The sequence below is a fragment of the Plasmodium cynomolgi genome, chromosome 14 (genome assembly GCF_000321355.1).
Source record: "Plasmodium cynomolgi strain B DNA, chromosome 14, whole genome shotgun sequence".
NCBI classification, from domain to species: Eukaryota; Apicomplexa; class Aconoidasida; order Haemosporida; family Plasmodiidae; genus Plasmodium; species Plasmodium cynomolgi.
In genome coordinates, this window is record NC_020407.1 from 2,818,039 (window position 1) to 2,831,769 (window position 13,731).

Consider the following 13,731-nt stretch of genomic DNA (forward strand, 5'->3'; position numbering starts at 1 on the left):
TTTTTTTTTTCTAATTTTTTTTAACAGAATTGTTAATCATTCGTGGATAATTGTTAAGTGCATATGCCGCGTATGACGATAACGGCAAGGCGACTTTAAGTGCTCGCGTTTGTTCACATGCCCAATTTGTTGCGCGCACATACGAGCGGGAATGCAAGAGGGTATATGCTTGCATACGCCCACGTATACTACTTGCATATGCATATGCATATGCATATGCACATGCACACGTTCATATACCTTCGCTGCGCCTTTCCCCCTCCCCCGCGTTTGCTCTTGCCTCTATTTTTTTAAAAAAAAAAAAAGATTTGCCCAAATAACAAACGAGCGAGCTATGTGCACGAACAAAACAGCACCACTTTTTTTTTTTTTTTAGAAAAAAAAAGGGGGAAGCGCATTAACAGAAAAGAAAGCGAAAACGGAGAGCATCCTTTTTTGAGAGATATGCTCCTCTAAGTGTGATACACACGCGTTTTACATGTCCTCGGGTGCACATTTGTTTGCATGCGAGAGAACAGGTGGAAAAGCGCTGTGGCTACCCATTTGGTGGTTTACAATAAACGGACGTGTATATGCCTACGCGCTAGACGCGCAGCTCATCGCATACACACGCGTACGTCCCTACAAAGGAACAACATAAACTTTTTTTTTTTAATTCGCGAGAGGCATATGTAACGGGAAGTGCTTCCACGTGCAGTGCTTCCACGTACAGTGCTTCCATGCCACTCTCGCGCACTTGTGTATAAGTGCATTTATTTTTTTATGCACACTCTCTGTGCATATAAGAAATAAGAGGCACCCCTTTTGGAAAGGCCACCCCACTGGAAGCACGAGCAGGAACCAACAAAAACACGAAATCGAAAAATAAGGATGTGTGTAGAGGTACTATGAACAAAATGAAGATCGAAGAGAGAAGGAGCTCCAACGACTCAAGTGTGAAGAGCAAAAGTGGCGGCAAGGCGACCGCCCCAAGTTCTGAGAGGAAAAAAAGTGTCGGTGCAGAGGATCGTGGCCCCGATAAGGACAACAAAAGTGGCGGCAGCGGTGGGGGAAGCGGTGGGGGAAGCGGTGGAAGTAGTTGGAATAACCACGGCGAAGGGACCCACAGCCGCGCGGAGAGCGTCTCCAAGAAGAAAAGCGAAAAAGGCGAAAAAGGAGAAAAAGGAGAAAAAAGCGAGAAGAATGAGAAGAATGAGAAGAATGAGAAGAGCGGGAAGAGCGGGAAGAGCGAGAAGGCCGGCCAGAAGAACATCGAGCAGGGCGGAAAAACGAATGGCAGCCATGCCAGCGAAAAGAACCATGATCAGGGAAAAAGCAAAAGCTCCTCGTCCTCCAACAGCAGATCCAAAATTGACAACTCAAAGACGAACGAGAAAAAGGAAAGTCTTAAAAATGTTAAAAGCAACTCGAGCGAGTCGTTGAAGCACAAGGGATCCAACTCGAGGGAAAGCATCGCCTCGAGGGAAAGCTCCAAGTCGAATAAGAGCAAAAGTGAAAAGGGAGGAGGTGGCAACAGTGGAGGAGTCACAGAAGATGGGAAAAGGGATAAGACCCCCCACTCCAACAGTGACAAAAAAAAGAAAGATCCCCCGAACGACAAGCACGACGTTAAAGTAAACAACAAACTAATTTCTAAGAATAACAAACCCAAAAATGTTAACAGTAAAAGTAACAGTAACAGTAACAGTGGCACCTCCACCAACCACAGTAGCAGCAGCGCTAGCAGAGGTGGTGATGAGAAGAACAAAATGAGCGTTCTTTCATCCGGCGTGAAGGAGGGCGTAAAAAGCCAGGCCCCCGGCAGTAGCCACGGAGGTAGTAACAGTAGCAGCAAGGGCGGCTCAACAAAGAATGACTCCGCAAAGGGCGTCTCAACAAAGAAGGACTCCTCCAAGGGCGGTTCCTCCAAGAGTGACCCCTCTAAGGGCGGTTCCTCCAAGAGTGACCCCTCTAAGGGAGGTTCCTCCAAGAGTGACCCCTCTAAGGGAGGTTCCTCCAAAAGTGACCCCTCTAAGGGCGGTTCCTCCAAAAATGACCCTTCCAAGAGCGGCTCAACAAAGAATGACGCTTCGAAGAGCGCCCCGCCAAAGGGTCTCCCGTCCAAAAACTCCACCTCGAAAAACTCCACCTCGAAAAACTCCTCCTCGAAGAACTCCTCCTCGAAGAACTCCTCCTCGAAAAACACCCCTTCGAAGAGCACCCCAGCGAAGAGCACCCCGTCGAAAAGTGGCTCCTCAAAAAGTGAGCCATCAAAAGGAGCCCCCCCCAAGGTTGAGGCCTCCAAGGTTGAGGCCTCCAAGGTTGAGGCCTCCAAAAGTGGCTCCCTCAAAAGTGGGCCCTCCAAAAATGAGGCTTCCAAAGGTGGCAGTTCGAAGAATTCCCTTTCGAGAAGTGACTCCATTAAAAGCAGCTCGTCCAAGAATACTGTGTCAAAGAATGACACGCTTAGAAGTAGCTCAACAAAAAGCCTTTCTAAGAACGCTAGTCAAGAAACTGTAAACAGCGAGCATGTTAAGAAGGAGAAGAAAGCTTCGACGGCATCGGCAGCATCAAGCAGCAGCAAAGCAGCCCAAAAGAGCAACGAAGATGTAGGCGAGTTGATGAGTAGCCACACGGCTAGTTCGAAGGAGGAGAGCTCCAAGGCGAGCAGAGGTGTTTCCGACGCGAAGAAAAAGGTAAAATCGGATAGGTCTGAAAAAACAGAAAGGGAGAAGAGCACCAAGAGTGTTAGCGAAAGCGACAATGAGGTTCCTGAACAGAGAAGCTCGAAGAAGAAAAGCGGAGGAACCAGTAGGGAAAACGACTCCGTGAAGAATAACCTTTCTAAAAGCAGCAAATCGGGAGCAACTGAAATGGCCAGCAAGAAGGATGTCGCGAAGAAGGGTTCCTCGGATCAGAAGAAAAAGAAGAACAACAGTAAGGGCAGCTCGAGAAAGGATCGTCGAGCAGACTCGAAATCGAGCAAGAGCAAGGACAGCAGTAAGGGTAGCAGCAAGGGCAACAGTAAGGGCAACAGTAAGGGCAGCAGTAAGGATAAAAGAAAAAGTGCGAAGTATAACGAAGAGGAGGAGGAGGAGGAGGAGGAGGAGGACACCGAGGAGGGGGAGAGCGAAGTGGAAGAAACGGAGAATGATGATGTGGAGGAAGAAGAGGAGGAGGAAGAAGAGGAAGAAGATGAAGAAAGCGTAGATGCGGGGCAGAGAGAAGAAGAAGATGAGGATGACGATGATGAAAAGGATGACGGGGATGACGAGGATGACGGGGATAACGAGGATGACGGGGATGACGACGACGATGACGACGATGACGATGATGATGACGACGACGATGACGACGACGACGATGATGATGAGTACCAAGAAAATGGCCCGAAGAGGCGGTCATCTTCTTCATCCAAGCAGGTCGCCAAAGACAGCGTGACGAAGAAGAAGAAGAAGAAAAAGAGAAGCTCCTTTAGCCTCAAAAAGAAGAAGCGGTATCCTAAGGGAAGCCAGCAAGGTGGCAGCAAGAGCATGAGCAAGAGCATCAGCAAGAGCCTCAGCAAAGGCAGCAGCAAGAGCAGCAGCAAGAGCAAGAAGGCCGTGAAGAAGGAAAAGAAGAAGAACAGCCATAACAAGGGCAAGGACAGTAGCAAGGGCAAGGACAGTAGCAAGGGCAAGGACAGTAGCAAGGGCAAGGACAGTAGCAAGGGCAAGGACAGTAGCAAGGGCAAGGGCAGTAGCAATAGCAAGGGCAGTAGCAAGGGCAGTAGCAAGAACAAGGTGAAAAGGGAAAACGCCTCGGAGAAAGATGCAGACGAGGAAGAAAACTCCTACTTTGACGATCACGGCTATTCCCTGGACGCAAGGAAAAGTGTCTTGGCGGAGAGGGAAAGGAAAAGGAATCTCAAGGAGAGTTACATTAAGCAGATGAAGCTACCCACCTATGTAGATGATGAATCCATCCTCTTTATTAATAATCCCAATTATGTGATGGTGTTGCTGTTCCTAACTGTGTACAAAGACGTGCTTAAGATGAGTTGGAACTTCAAAGACATCGATGAAATGTTTCAGAATAAAGAGACAACTGAATTCGGAAGGAATTTCATTCTTAAATTATTTTTTTTTCTAGGAAGGTACTTTAACTCGAAGTCGATATTTATGTATAGATATATTTCTCGTATTTTTGAGGACAAGCAGGAGTCCCTGGTGAGGGTCGTAAATTTCCACGAGCTTTTCCCCGTGCTGGAGGGGAGAAGGGAGAAGAAGAGCAAGTCGGGAGGTGGTGGTGGTGGGGGTGGCACGTCAGGTGGGGGGAGCAGTTCTAAGAAGAAGAAGAATGATAAGAAGAAGAAGAAAAAGAAGAAAGCGAAGGCGGAGGAGGATGTCAAGGCGGAGGAGCTGTTTGACGAGGAGACCATCGAGAACGACGAGGTGAACGATGAGGTGAATGAGGATGCGAACGATGAGGTGAACGACGATGCGAATGACGATGCGAATGACGATGCGAACGACGAGGTGAACGACGATGCGAATGACGATGCGAACGAGTTCGACGAGGAGGAGCCGGATGGGGAGGACGACCAGGGGGAGGAGGACGAAAATGACAGCGAGAACGAAGTGGACGAGGTGATCGACGGGGACGACGCGGAAGACCCCTCCGAGGGACAGGGCCGTGACCACCCCCCTTCGAATGAAGCGCGTGACGCGCGTAAGAAATCGAGCAGCCAAGGCAAAGCGGAGCAGTCATCGTCAGCGAAGCTGGTCAAGCAGGAGGAGAAGTCCCACGGGGACAGGAGCCCCCAAACGAGGGAATCCCAAGGAAAGGGCGGACCTTCGTTACAGGACGGATCCTCGTTAAAGAAGGGATCCTCGTTGGGCATCGCAAACGACGGGGAGGATCTCCAGGCGGAGAAGAGGGACACCCCGGAAACGGTGGAAGGGGAGGAAGCGATGGAAGGGGCGGAAGGGGCGGAAGCGGCGTCCATCGTAAGAAGCGACCACCCTGAAGGATTGGCGTCTCAACACGGAGTTAGCACTACGACGACCGCGGCTGCGACTGCTACTGCTACTGTGGCCACCTCTGCCGCTAACAGTAGTAATACCCCCGGGGGGACAGAAACGGAGGGGGGCGCGAACAACCAAAGTGGCCAGCCCATGGACGGAGTGAAGAACGAAGAGATGCAAGATGACAAAAGATTGAGCAAAAAGCTGTTTCTCGAATGGGACGACCTGAGCGTTATATCCAAGTTAAGAATCATCAGGATGCTCCTAAATTTAGTCCTATGCGAAAGTAATAACTTAAAGAAAATGTTAAAAGAAGAAAAAATAAACTACAACAACGGATACTTGGGAAAAATAAATAATGACAAATATTGGTTTATCCTGAATGACACGATAAATATTGAGTTTAAGTTGTATGTGGAGAAGGAGGAGAAAGGGACGTTTGAATTTCTTTGTGACGATGATGATGTCCTGTATAGTATAGGATACAACCTGTTGAAGGATACAGAGACCAAGGTGATGGGGGAGACCATTATCGAGAGGTATAATAAAATATGCAGGGAGAGAAGAAATAGAAGCAGAATTTTGAAGCAGCAGAAGAAGCTTTGTTCTGATTTTAATCTGGACGGTGGTTCCTTACTCATCTCAAAGAAGAGACAGCATAAGCAGGTGGAGCATTTCAACTTTGACAATGATAAAATGAGAAAGAAAAAAAACGAGGGTGGTGGCATGTATGGAGGAGGGGGAGGTAGTAGTAGTGGCTATGCCTATGGTTTGAATGCGAACAATCCGTATGCTTTACAAAAGAATAACTACCAGAAGAATGACCGGTCGTTTAGGTTGGCGGCGAGGAATGCTCAGAAGGGCAACGGACTGGTGGGTGGGGAGCTGGATGGATTGGAAAATCAGGAGTACCAGCAGAGTGGAAGTGCTACTGTTGGTGTGGATGGTGTTATTAGCAAGGGGGGATTGGCGGAGGCTGCTCAGCTTAACAGTGTTGGTGGCACCGCCGTAGGAGTGTTAGCAGCAGGTGGCGGGGTAGGCGGCGGGGCAGGCGGCGCGGCAGGCGGCACGGTTAACAATTTGCAAGGTGCCAATGCAGGTGCGCTGGGCACGGGAGGTGTCGTGGTGAAAATTCCCCAGAAGAGAGGTCGGAAGAAAAAATCGGAGAAAAAAAAAAGAGGACGCAAGAAGAAGATTCTCACAGAAGGGGGAGCACTCGCAGGAGGATCCCTTACCGGGTTGGTCTCCGATCCGAATAATCCACTTGCAGTAGGAACCCAGGTTAAGGAAATGAAGAAGGCCATGGGAACCACCACCAGGGTGAGGAAAACGCCCTACAGTAAAAGAACCGCCAAGCCAACTGTCTCAATTAAGTACGGAACTAGAAGCCACTCCATAAGTAAACATAGAAACGAAACGATGCCTTTTAGGGACTTTCCTATGAGCCATGGACTACCCCCTGAATCGATTTACAAAAACGGAACTGTGGACTCAAAATATTTCAACCCTAATATGCACGTTAATAATTTCATAAGCCCTAACATTAACAGCGCTTATGGCATGCAGGCTAATGTGCTTAACATGAGGGGCAACAAAATGGACAGTCCCCCCCACCCTGGCAGCTACAACTTCCCATACATGTACAACCCGCAGCTGTATGGGCAGTACTACATGTACAATGGGAATATGTATATGTTGAATAACGCTTCTGGGGGGATGTTTAGTCAGAATGCTGGTGCGGCGGGGGGGAGTGGTGGTACTGGTAAGGAGATCAAGAGCGAGGGCGGCTTTATGGTGAAGGGAGGCTCCGCTGGAAAGGGGACAACGATTAGCAGCACAAGCAGCCTGAACAACAGCGGCATTGGCCCCGGGGGTAGTGGAGGAAGCAAGGGCGCGCTGAGCGGCAACAACCCGGAGGGCGAAGGGCCCAATGAGATGAGTGGAAGCGAGGGGGCTGGCCAGATCAGCGCCCCGATGGGTTCGTCCATGACAACGCCTATTTCGGCTCCCATGAATATGATGAACTCGGTAAGCGGCGGCGACGGGATGGGCGGCGGGATGGGCAGCGGGATGAGCGGCGGGATGAGCGGCGGAATGAATTACATGGACCCCATGAGCAAGTACCAGCCGTATGTCCTAAACCGAAGCGCAGTGAATAATTTGCCATCCAACCCCATGTACAACAGCCTGTACAATTTGAAGTTCCCTTACATGAACAACGACATGATGAATTATAACTACAATTTGAGTAATTTCCAAAATGTGGGCTACGATAAAATGAACAAGGTAGGAGGAGGGGGACCAGGAGGAGCACCCGGAGCACCAGGAGCCGGACCAACACCAGCAGCAGCAGCAGCAGCAGCTGGGATGTTCAAGAGGTACCCCAATTTCATGAGCGGAGCTTTCCCACCCCCCTACGGCAACATGAATAACCCGTATGCTAACTTCAACGCGTATAATATGGGTTATCAGAGGAGTGAGGCGTATGGCTCGATCCCTGCTGGAGGGGTGGGGGCTGGATCGGGAGCGGTAGCAGCTGGATCAGCGGCAGGGGGAACCGCGTCGGGGGGAACCGCGCCTGGGGCAGGCTCCTTTAAGAGCAAGCTGGTGGACCTGAACGCGGGCGAGAGTAGTACCGGGGTGGCAGGGGCCACTACCGGAACGTCCGTTTCCCCAACTGCAGGTGTAGGAAGCGGTTACCACATGGCTAATGTGAAAAGCCGAAGTGGTAACAATGACATGCAGAGCGCAGCACCAACCCAGGAGAAGTCGCCAACACAGTTGGTCCCATCAGCAGCGGTACCCTCGGGTGTTAATCCCGCATCAGGTGAGACAAACCAGAAGGAAGAAAGAGATCGAGTTGAAAATTTAATGAACTACATGTTGATGCACCCAGGGAGGAGTACCGCAGACATAAATCATGGTAGCAATGGAAAGAATAACAGTTCGATGGCTAGCTTAGAAAATAGTGTTATTAAGAATAGCCTGAACGGTTCAGGCAACTTATTGGCAGGAGGAGAGGTGTCCGCTTCTGGTGTGATATTGGAAAATTCGAGCATGAATCAGTCGAGTAACCACCCTCGCCACGCGCATCATCCGCAGCCCCTTCACCCGGGTGGGGGTCCCTCGGAAGGAGGCTTAAAGCTGAATGTAAGTGACCCAAGCGGAAATAACTACCTATCCATGCATTGCGGAAATGCAAGCAACCGGAGTTGTAGCTTACCCAACACGGGGGATCAGATTCCCCTGAGTGGCGTTAACAATAACTTCGCAAAGGATGGAGCCAGTGGATCGGATGAGGCGGCAAACAAGGAGGGGAATGGTAGCGGTTAGGCCATCACTGTGTTGGCGGTTGGTCGTTGGGGAGCAGTTTTGGTTTGTCACTCAGAAAAGGGGAGCAGATCATAACCCCTGCGCGGGGCAAGAAAGGTGTTGCTCGCCTTTGCGCGGAAGCGCATGCCGTTCGTTAGGTGAGAAGTGGAGAAGCGGAGAAACGGAGAAGCGGCATAGCGACGAAGCGGAAAAACAACCCCAATTGATGCAGAAGCATTACCTGTGGCAATCCCACCCCCACCCTGGGAGCTGCTCTCTTCCCTTTACCATATCGCACGAAAGAGCGACTTGGACAGTCGTGGCTTGGCTTGCCCGTGGGGTGGCATACCCATGTGCAGATGCAGACGCGCCATGTTTTCGTTTCCAATCCAACGGGGTTAACTTATCGTGGCAGTTAGAGGAATGCCCTCCTTTACAGTTTGGCGCGTCGCCATTGGAGCCATCTCCATTTGAGCACCGTCCATTTGAGAACCAACCTTTTGAGAATTAACCATTTGAGCACCGTCCATTTTAGCACCGCCCATTTGAGCATCCTATCAATGGATCATCTTCCCATTCAACCCCTTAGCCTTCTCACCATTTCGCCACTTCCCCGTGATGCCTCCGAATTGGCGTTTCCGCGGGAGTGCCTTTTTTTTTTTCAATTTTTCTTGTTAAGCAGCAAGTGAATGACACCAAGTAGAAGCTTTTTTTTTTTTTTTTAAAAATGCCATTCGCCTTGTTAAAAGTCGCTCGCTGCGCGTTGTGTGTCCTCTAAGTGCGTGGGTGAGCTGGAGAAGGCATATCGGTCAGATCGGTCAGCATCACCCGGTTTGCATGCCCTCACGTGGGGGCATACTTCTCGGATTGACCTGACCCCCGCCCCCTTCTGCCCATTTTTTCGCATTTTATTTTACATTCGCCATTACCTCGCTCTGCATTTCTCTTTGTTATCATTTTTCACTCCTCCTCCTGCTTGACTTGTGTGCACGTTGGCCATTTAGTTACTAACGTGCATGAGGAGAGGGGCGTTTTCTTGCATTCCTTCCATTCGTGTGTGCACGCGCAGCTGCGTGCGTGAGTTTGTACATGTGTGTACGAACGTCCTTGTGCGTGTAGAAAGCGCGACGCCCATGTGAACATGTGCATGAAGAGTCGCGTGAAGTCTTGCGGGCGGATTTATTTCCCCCCCCCGCATGATATGTGTTCTCCATTATTTTTTTTTTTTCTTTTTTGCCTGATATGATAATGGACTCTAGAAAGCAGACAATCTACAAAATAATGGAACAAAAGAAATTATTTTCCCATTCATTTGGGGGGATGTTTTTAATCGGCCCCTTGCAGAGGTCACGTCTAAGTGGCTGCACTTATGGTGTGAGTTCTACCCACGCTGGGATCATCATGGGAGCGCTCTACTCCTTTGTTCGTTCCACGGCCGACACGTCATCCTACTGGGACATGCTTCGGTAAAAGTGGCTAATTCGCGTACTGCAAAGAAGAAGCTCGTGCCGGGTTCCCCCCCATTCCCTCGCTATGATGCATATCGCGAAGCCTGCAAATGGGTGTAGAAGTCCACCTGTGGAACCCACCACCCCCCTTTTGCTACTCAACAGTATTGTCACGTGTGAATCACCCCTCCGTAGGTAGGTGAACATATAAATGCTAAGTACATTTGAGGCCCCTCCGGAATTTTATCTGTGAATAATTTCCTGCACTGAAGGTGAACGGGGTTCGGTCGTTTGGCAGGTTCGCCCCCAGGGATGTTTGCGCAGGTTAGGGTTCTGTTTGCATTTGTTATTATTTTTTTTTACGTCCTTTTTTTTACGTCCTTTTTTTTACTTCCTTTTTTTTACTCCCTTTTTTTTGTTTCCTTTTGTTACTTCATTTTTTTTAATTCCCTTTTTTTACTTCCCCTTTTTTACGTCCCTTTTTTTACTTCCTTTTTTTTTCCGTCCAAATGGGAGCAAGTCCCACCTGCGCGACGTCATCGCAGTCAAGTTAATGCCAAACGGATGCCACCCATTTTGGTGAAAAATAAAATGCAAGTTGGACGAAGCATAGTGACTAATAGAAGAAAGATTTAGCTGTGAGGGACTTTTCCCATTCGCATTTTTCACGTGAGTATCCTCAACGCGTCACTTAAACTGGGTAGGCCTTTTGCTGCATAGGTAAAGTATCACCTCTGTTGGGTGCTGCTTTTCTTCGGGAGGTCATCATTTTGAAGAGAGGGATAACCACACGTGGGGAAGTACGCACAAACGTACGCCTACGCGTGGGTATCGTAGCTGGGGGGAGGAACACTGAGCCAAAGGAAGCACTGCGGGTCAATCGAAGACCAACAACACGCATACAGCGACAGCGGGTCAATCGAAGACCGACAACGCGCTTACAGCGACAGCGGGTCCACCAGGCATATGCGCAAATTATTTAGGAACTTCCTGCGCGTTGTGAACGCCCGGGAGAAAAACAAGTTGGACGAGTGCGCCCTCCGGGAACTGAAAAAATGGGGAAGGGAAAAGATCCTTCAGAATGACCAAGTGCTTGAGGAGTACCTGAACTATCGCCAAGTGTTGCACGACTGCACCAAACTTTTGAGTGCAAGTGAAGAGAAGAGTGAGGAGGACAAAATCGAGAAGGTTGCGAACTATGTGGGTCTCACAACGGCTGCAGCGAAAAGGGGCAAAAGCACACATGTGCATACTTAACGTATGCACGTGTTCAGATTAAATAACTTCTCCCCGCACACGAGAGAATCCACCATTAGCTTTATAGCAGTGATTAATTTTCACCTTTTTTCGTTTTTTTTCATGTGTTTTTTCTTGCGGCGCAGGCGATCCTTTAATTATGAAATTACGCACACGCGCGTGTCTCGCCAATTCAAAATTTTTTTTGGGGGGTTTTTTTTTTTTTTTTTTTTTCCTTTGCGCACTCTGGGTGTACATAAATGGGGACACATTAGGAACTAAAAAAATGTTGCGCGCTGCCGCGAAATGTAAAACGTGGAGGTGGAGGGAGCGGCGCGACACGGGTGGGGGTGTCCCTGCTCGCTGTCACTAGCATCAGTCACTACGTCAGTCACTAGCATCAGTCACTACGTCAGTCACTACCGTCAGTCACTACCGTCAGCCACTACCATGCCTCTACCATGTGTTGTGTGTGACTGCCTTTCTGGATAACCCCATTTGGTGCCAGCACCAAATCGTTGTGCGAGCACTCGGGAGGGGGGCGGGTTTGGCCGCACAAGTGGGCGATGCCAACAGGTAGGAACAAGCAGATGCTTCAGCTTCGCCACCCCACCGCTTCTCCACTTGCGCAGTACTTACGCAGTACTTCCACTCCTGCACTACTTCCGCTCCTGCACTACTTCCACCCCTGCACTACTTCCACCCCTGCACTACTTCCACACCTCCTGCACTACTTCCACACCTCCTGCACTACTTCCACACCTCCTGCGCTACTTCCACAACTTGCGCAGGGTGAAGTTCTTCTCTGCGTCCTGCTTCATAACCTTGGCGACGGCCATCTCGAAGTCCTCCTGCGTGACGTGGACACGCCTCTCGCGTAGAGCAAACATACCAGCCTCCGTACAAACAGCCTTCACCTCCGCCCCAGAACAGTTATTCATATCAGTAGCAATTTTCATCATATCGATTCCTCTCATCAGGTTCATCTTCCTACTATGGATTTTTAAAATTTCCATTCGAGCTTCAACATTAGGGTTGGGGAATTCAATTTTTCTGTCAATCCTACCTGGTCGTAGTAAAGCCTCATCTAGGATATCAATTCTGTTCGTACACATGATGACTTTGATATTTTGTGTAGATTCAAATCCGTCTAGCTGATTAAGTAATTCCATCATAGTTCTCTGTACTTCCGAGTCTCCATGTTCTCCTTCTATCCTCTGGCTTCCAATAGAATCAATTTCATCCATAAAAATGATTGATGGTGCATGTTCCCTTGCCATGACAAATAATTCCCTTACCATTCTTGATCCTTCACCAATGTATTTTTGGACTAGTTCAGATCCAGAGACTCGAATAAAAGTACAGTCTGTATGATGTGCTACTGCTCTTGCTAATAACGTTTTTCCTGTCCCTGGTGGACCATATAGTAGAACCCCTTTAGGTTGTGAAATTCCCAAAGATTCGAAAATTTCTGGATGCTTCACTGGTAACTCGATTACTTCTTTGACTTCCTTTACTTGTTGATCTAATCCTCCCACCATTTCATACGTCGAGTCTGGTACCTTCTCCACTTTCATAAGAGACACAAGGGGATCTACTTTACTCGGGAGGATCTTATGCAGTTTATATGAGTCGTTATATAATGCTACTCTCGTGTTGGGTGTACATTGTGCAATATTTATGCTATGTGCTATGTCCACTACGTACTTACCTTCTGGGTTTATTTTAACTAGCACTTTATTTTTCCCCATGGGCTTCACTATTTCTCCTACATAAGACGCAGCTTCTAAGAGGTATTGAATTTCATCACACAATTCCCTCACTCTTGTATTTAATTCATTTCTCTGTGCTTCCAACCTCTTTTTGTTTTGTAATTTTTTATTTATTATCGATTCGTATTCTTCAATTTTCATTTCGTAATATGTTTTGATGCCCGATTGCATTTCCTCCTCATTTTTGCTGACTCCGTTGGAGTCCTTCTTATGATCCTTCTTGGGCTCCTCCGGCAGTTCGCCCGACCTCATTTGCATATCCACGGCCGCCATGGGGGGGGTGTACCGAGTGGTTTGACTTGCTCTTCCGCTTTGCAGCTGTGTTGCAGCTGTGTGGCAGCCGTGTGGCAGCCGTGTGGCAGCCGTTTGCAGCCGCTTTGCACACCGCTTCGTACGCCCTCTCCCCTGCGAGCGGGCACACTTCCGCTAAGGTAACTGCGGAGGGCGCGCCGCGAATCTGCTGGCAGTGGCCAACGCGGCGACGGCGGGTGCACCGGGTTAATTCCACACTCGCGTCGCAAAAGGGCGCATTAGAAGCAGAAGGGGGAAAAAATAACGTAAAATAAAATCAAAACGAAAATGCAACTAAAAAGCGGATGCAACTGCAAGCGCAACTAAGAGGCGAGTGCAAATTTAAAACGTGGGAACGGGGGGGAAGGATGATTCAAATGGGGGAGCACGCGAAAGGTGTGAGCGCCGCGAGGGCTGCTTAATTTTCAAAGTATGAACGTGTGAACGTGTGGGGGTGTGAACGTATGAACGTGTGAACATATGAACGCGTGAACATATGAACGCATGAACGTATGAACGTATGCTCTGCTTCCTATCCGCCAAATCGCTCGCCTTCATTCCGCGCTGTTCACTCGCACTGCTGGTCGTTTTGGCATTTTTTTCCTTCGCGTGTTGGGGAGACTGCATCTCCAGTAAGTTGCGGATTAACTAACGTCGCACAGCATTCATTTTTTTTTTTTTTTTTTT

General features: G+C 49.0%; 3 protein-coding genes across 3 annotated transcripts; 2 read left to right on the forward strand and 1 right to left on the reverse strand.

The window, feature by feature from the left end:
• Positions 1-896: 896 nt before the first annotated feature.
• PCYB_147310 (hypothetical protein) lies at positions 897-8,318 on the forward strand (the record flags this gene model as incomplete). Its single annotated transcript, XM_004225202.1, has 2 exons — positions 897-4,045; positions 4,115-8,318. The coding sequence occupies 2 exons, from the start codon at positions 897-899 to the stop codon at positions 8,316-8,318; spliced, it is 7,353 nt and encodes a 2,450-aa protein (XP_004225250.1).
• Positions 8,319-10,711: 2,393 nt separating this feature from the next.
• PCYB_147320 (hypothetical protein) lies at positions 10,712-11,002 on the forward strand (the record flags this gene model as incomplete). The annotated part of the gene is made up of 1 exon (XM_004225203.1): positions 10,712-11,002. One exon carries the CDS (start codon positions 10,712-10,714, stop codon positions 11,000-11,002), a length of 291 nt encoding a protein of 96 aa, XP_004225251.1.
• Positions 11,003-11,751: 749 nt separating this feature from the next.
• Positions 11,752-13,026, reverse strand: PCYB_147330 (26S protease regulatory subunit 8; the record flags this gene model as incomplete). Its single annotated transcript, XM_004225204.1, has 2 exons — positions 11,752-12,002; positions 12,048-13,026. 2 exons carry the CDS (start codon positions 13,024-13,026, stop codon positions 11,752-11,754), a joined length of 1,230 nt encoding a protein of 409 aa, XP_004225252.1.
• Between the last annotated feature and the right edge of the window lie 705 nt (positions 13,027-13,731).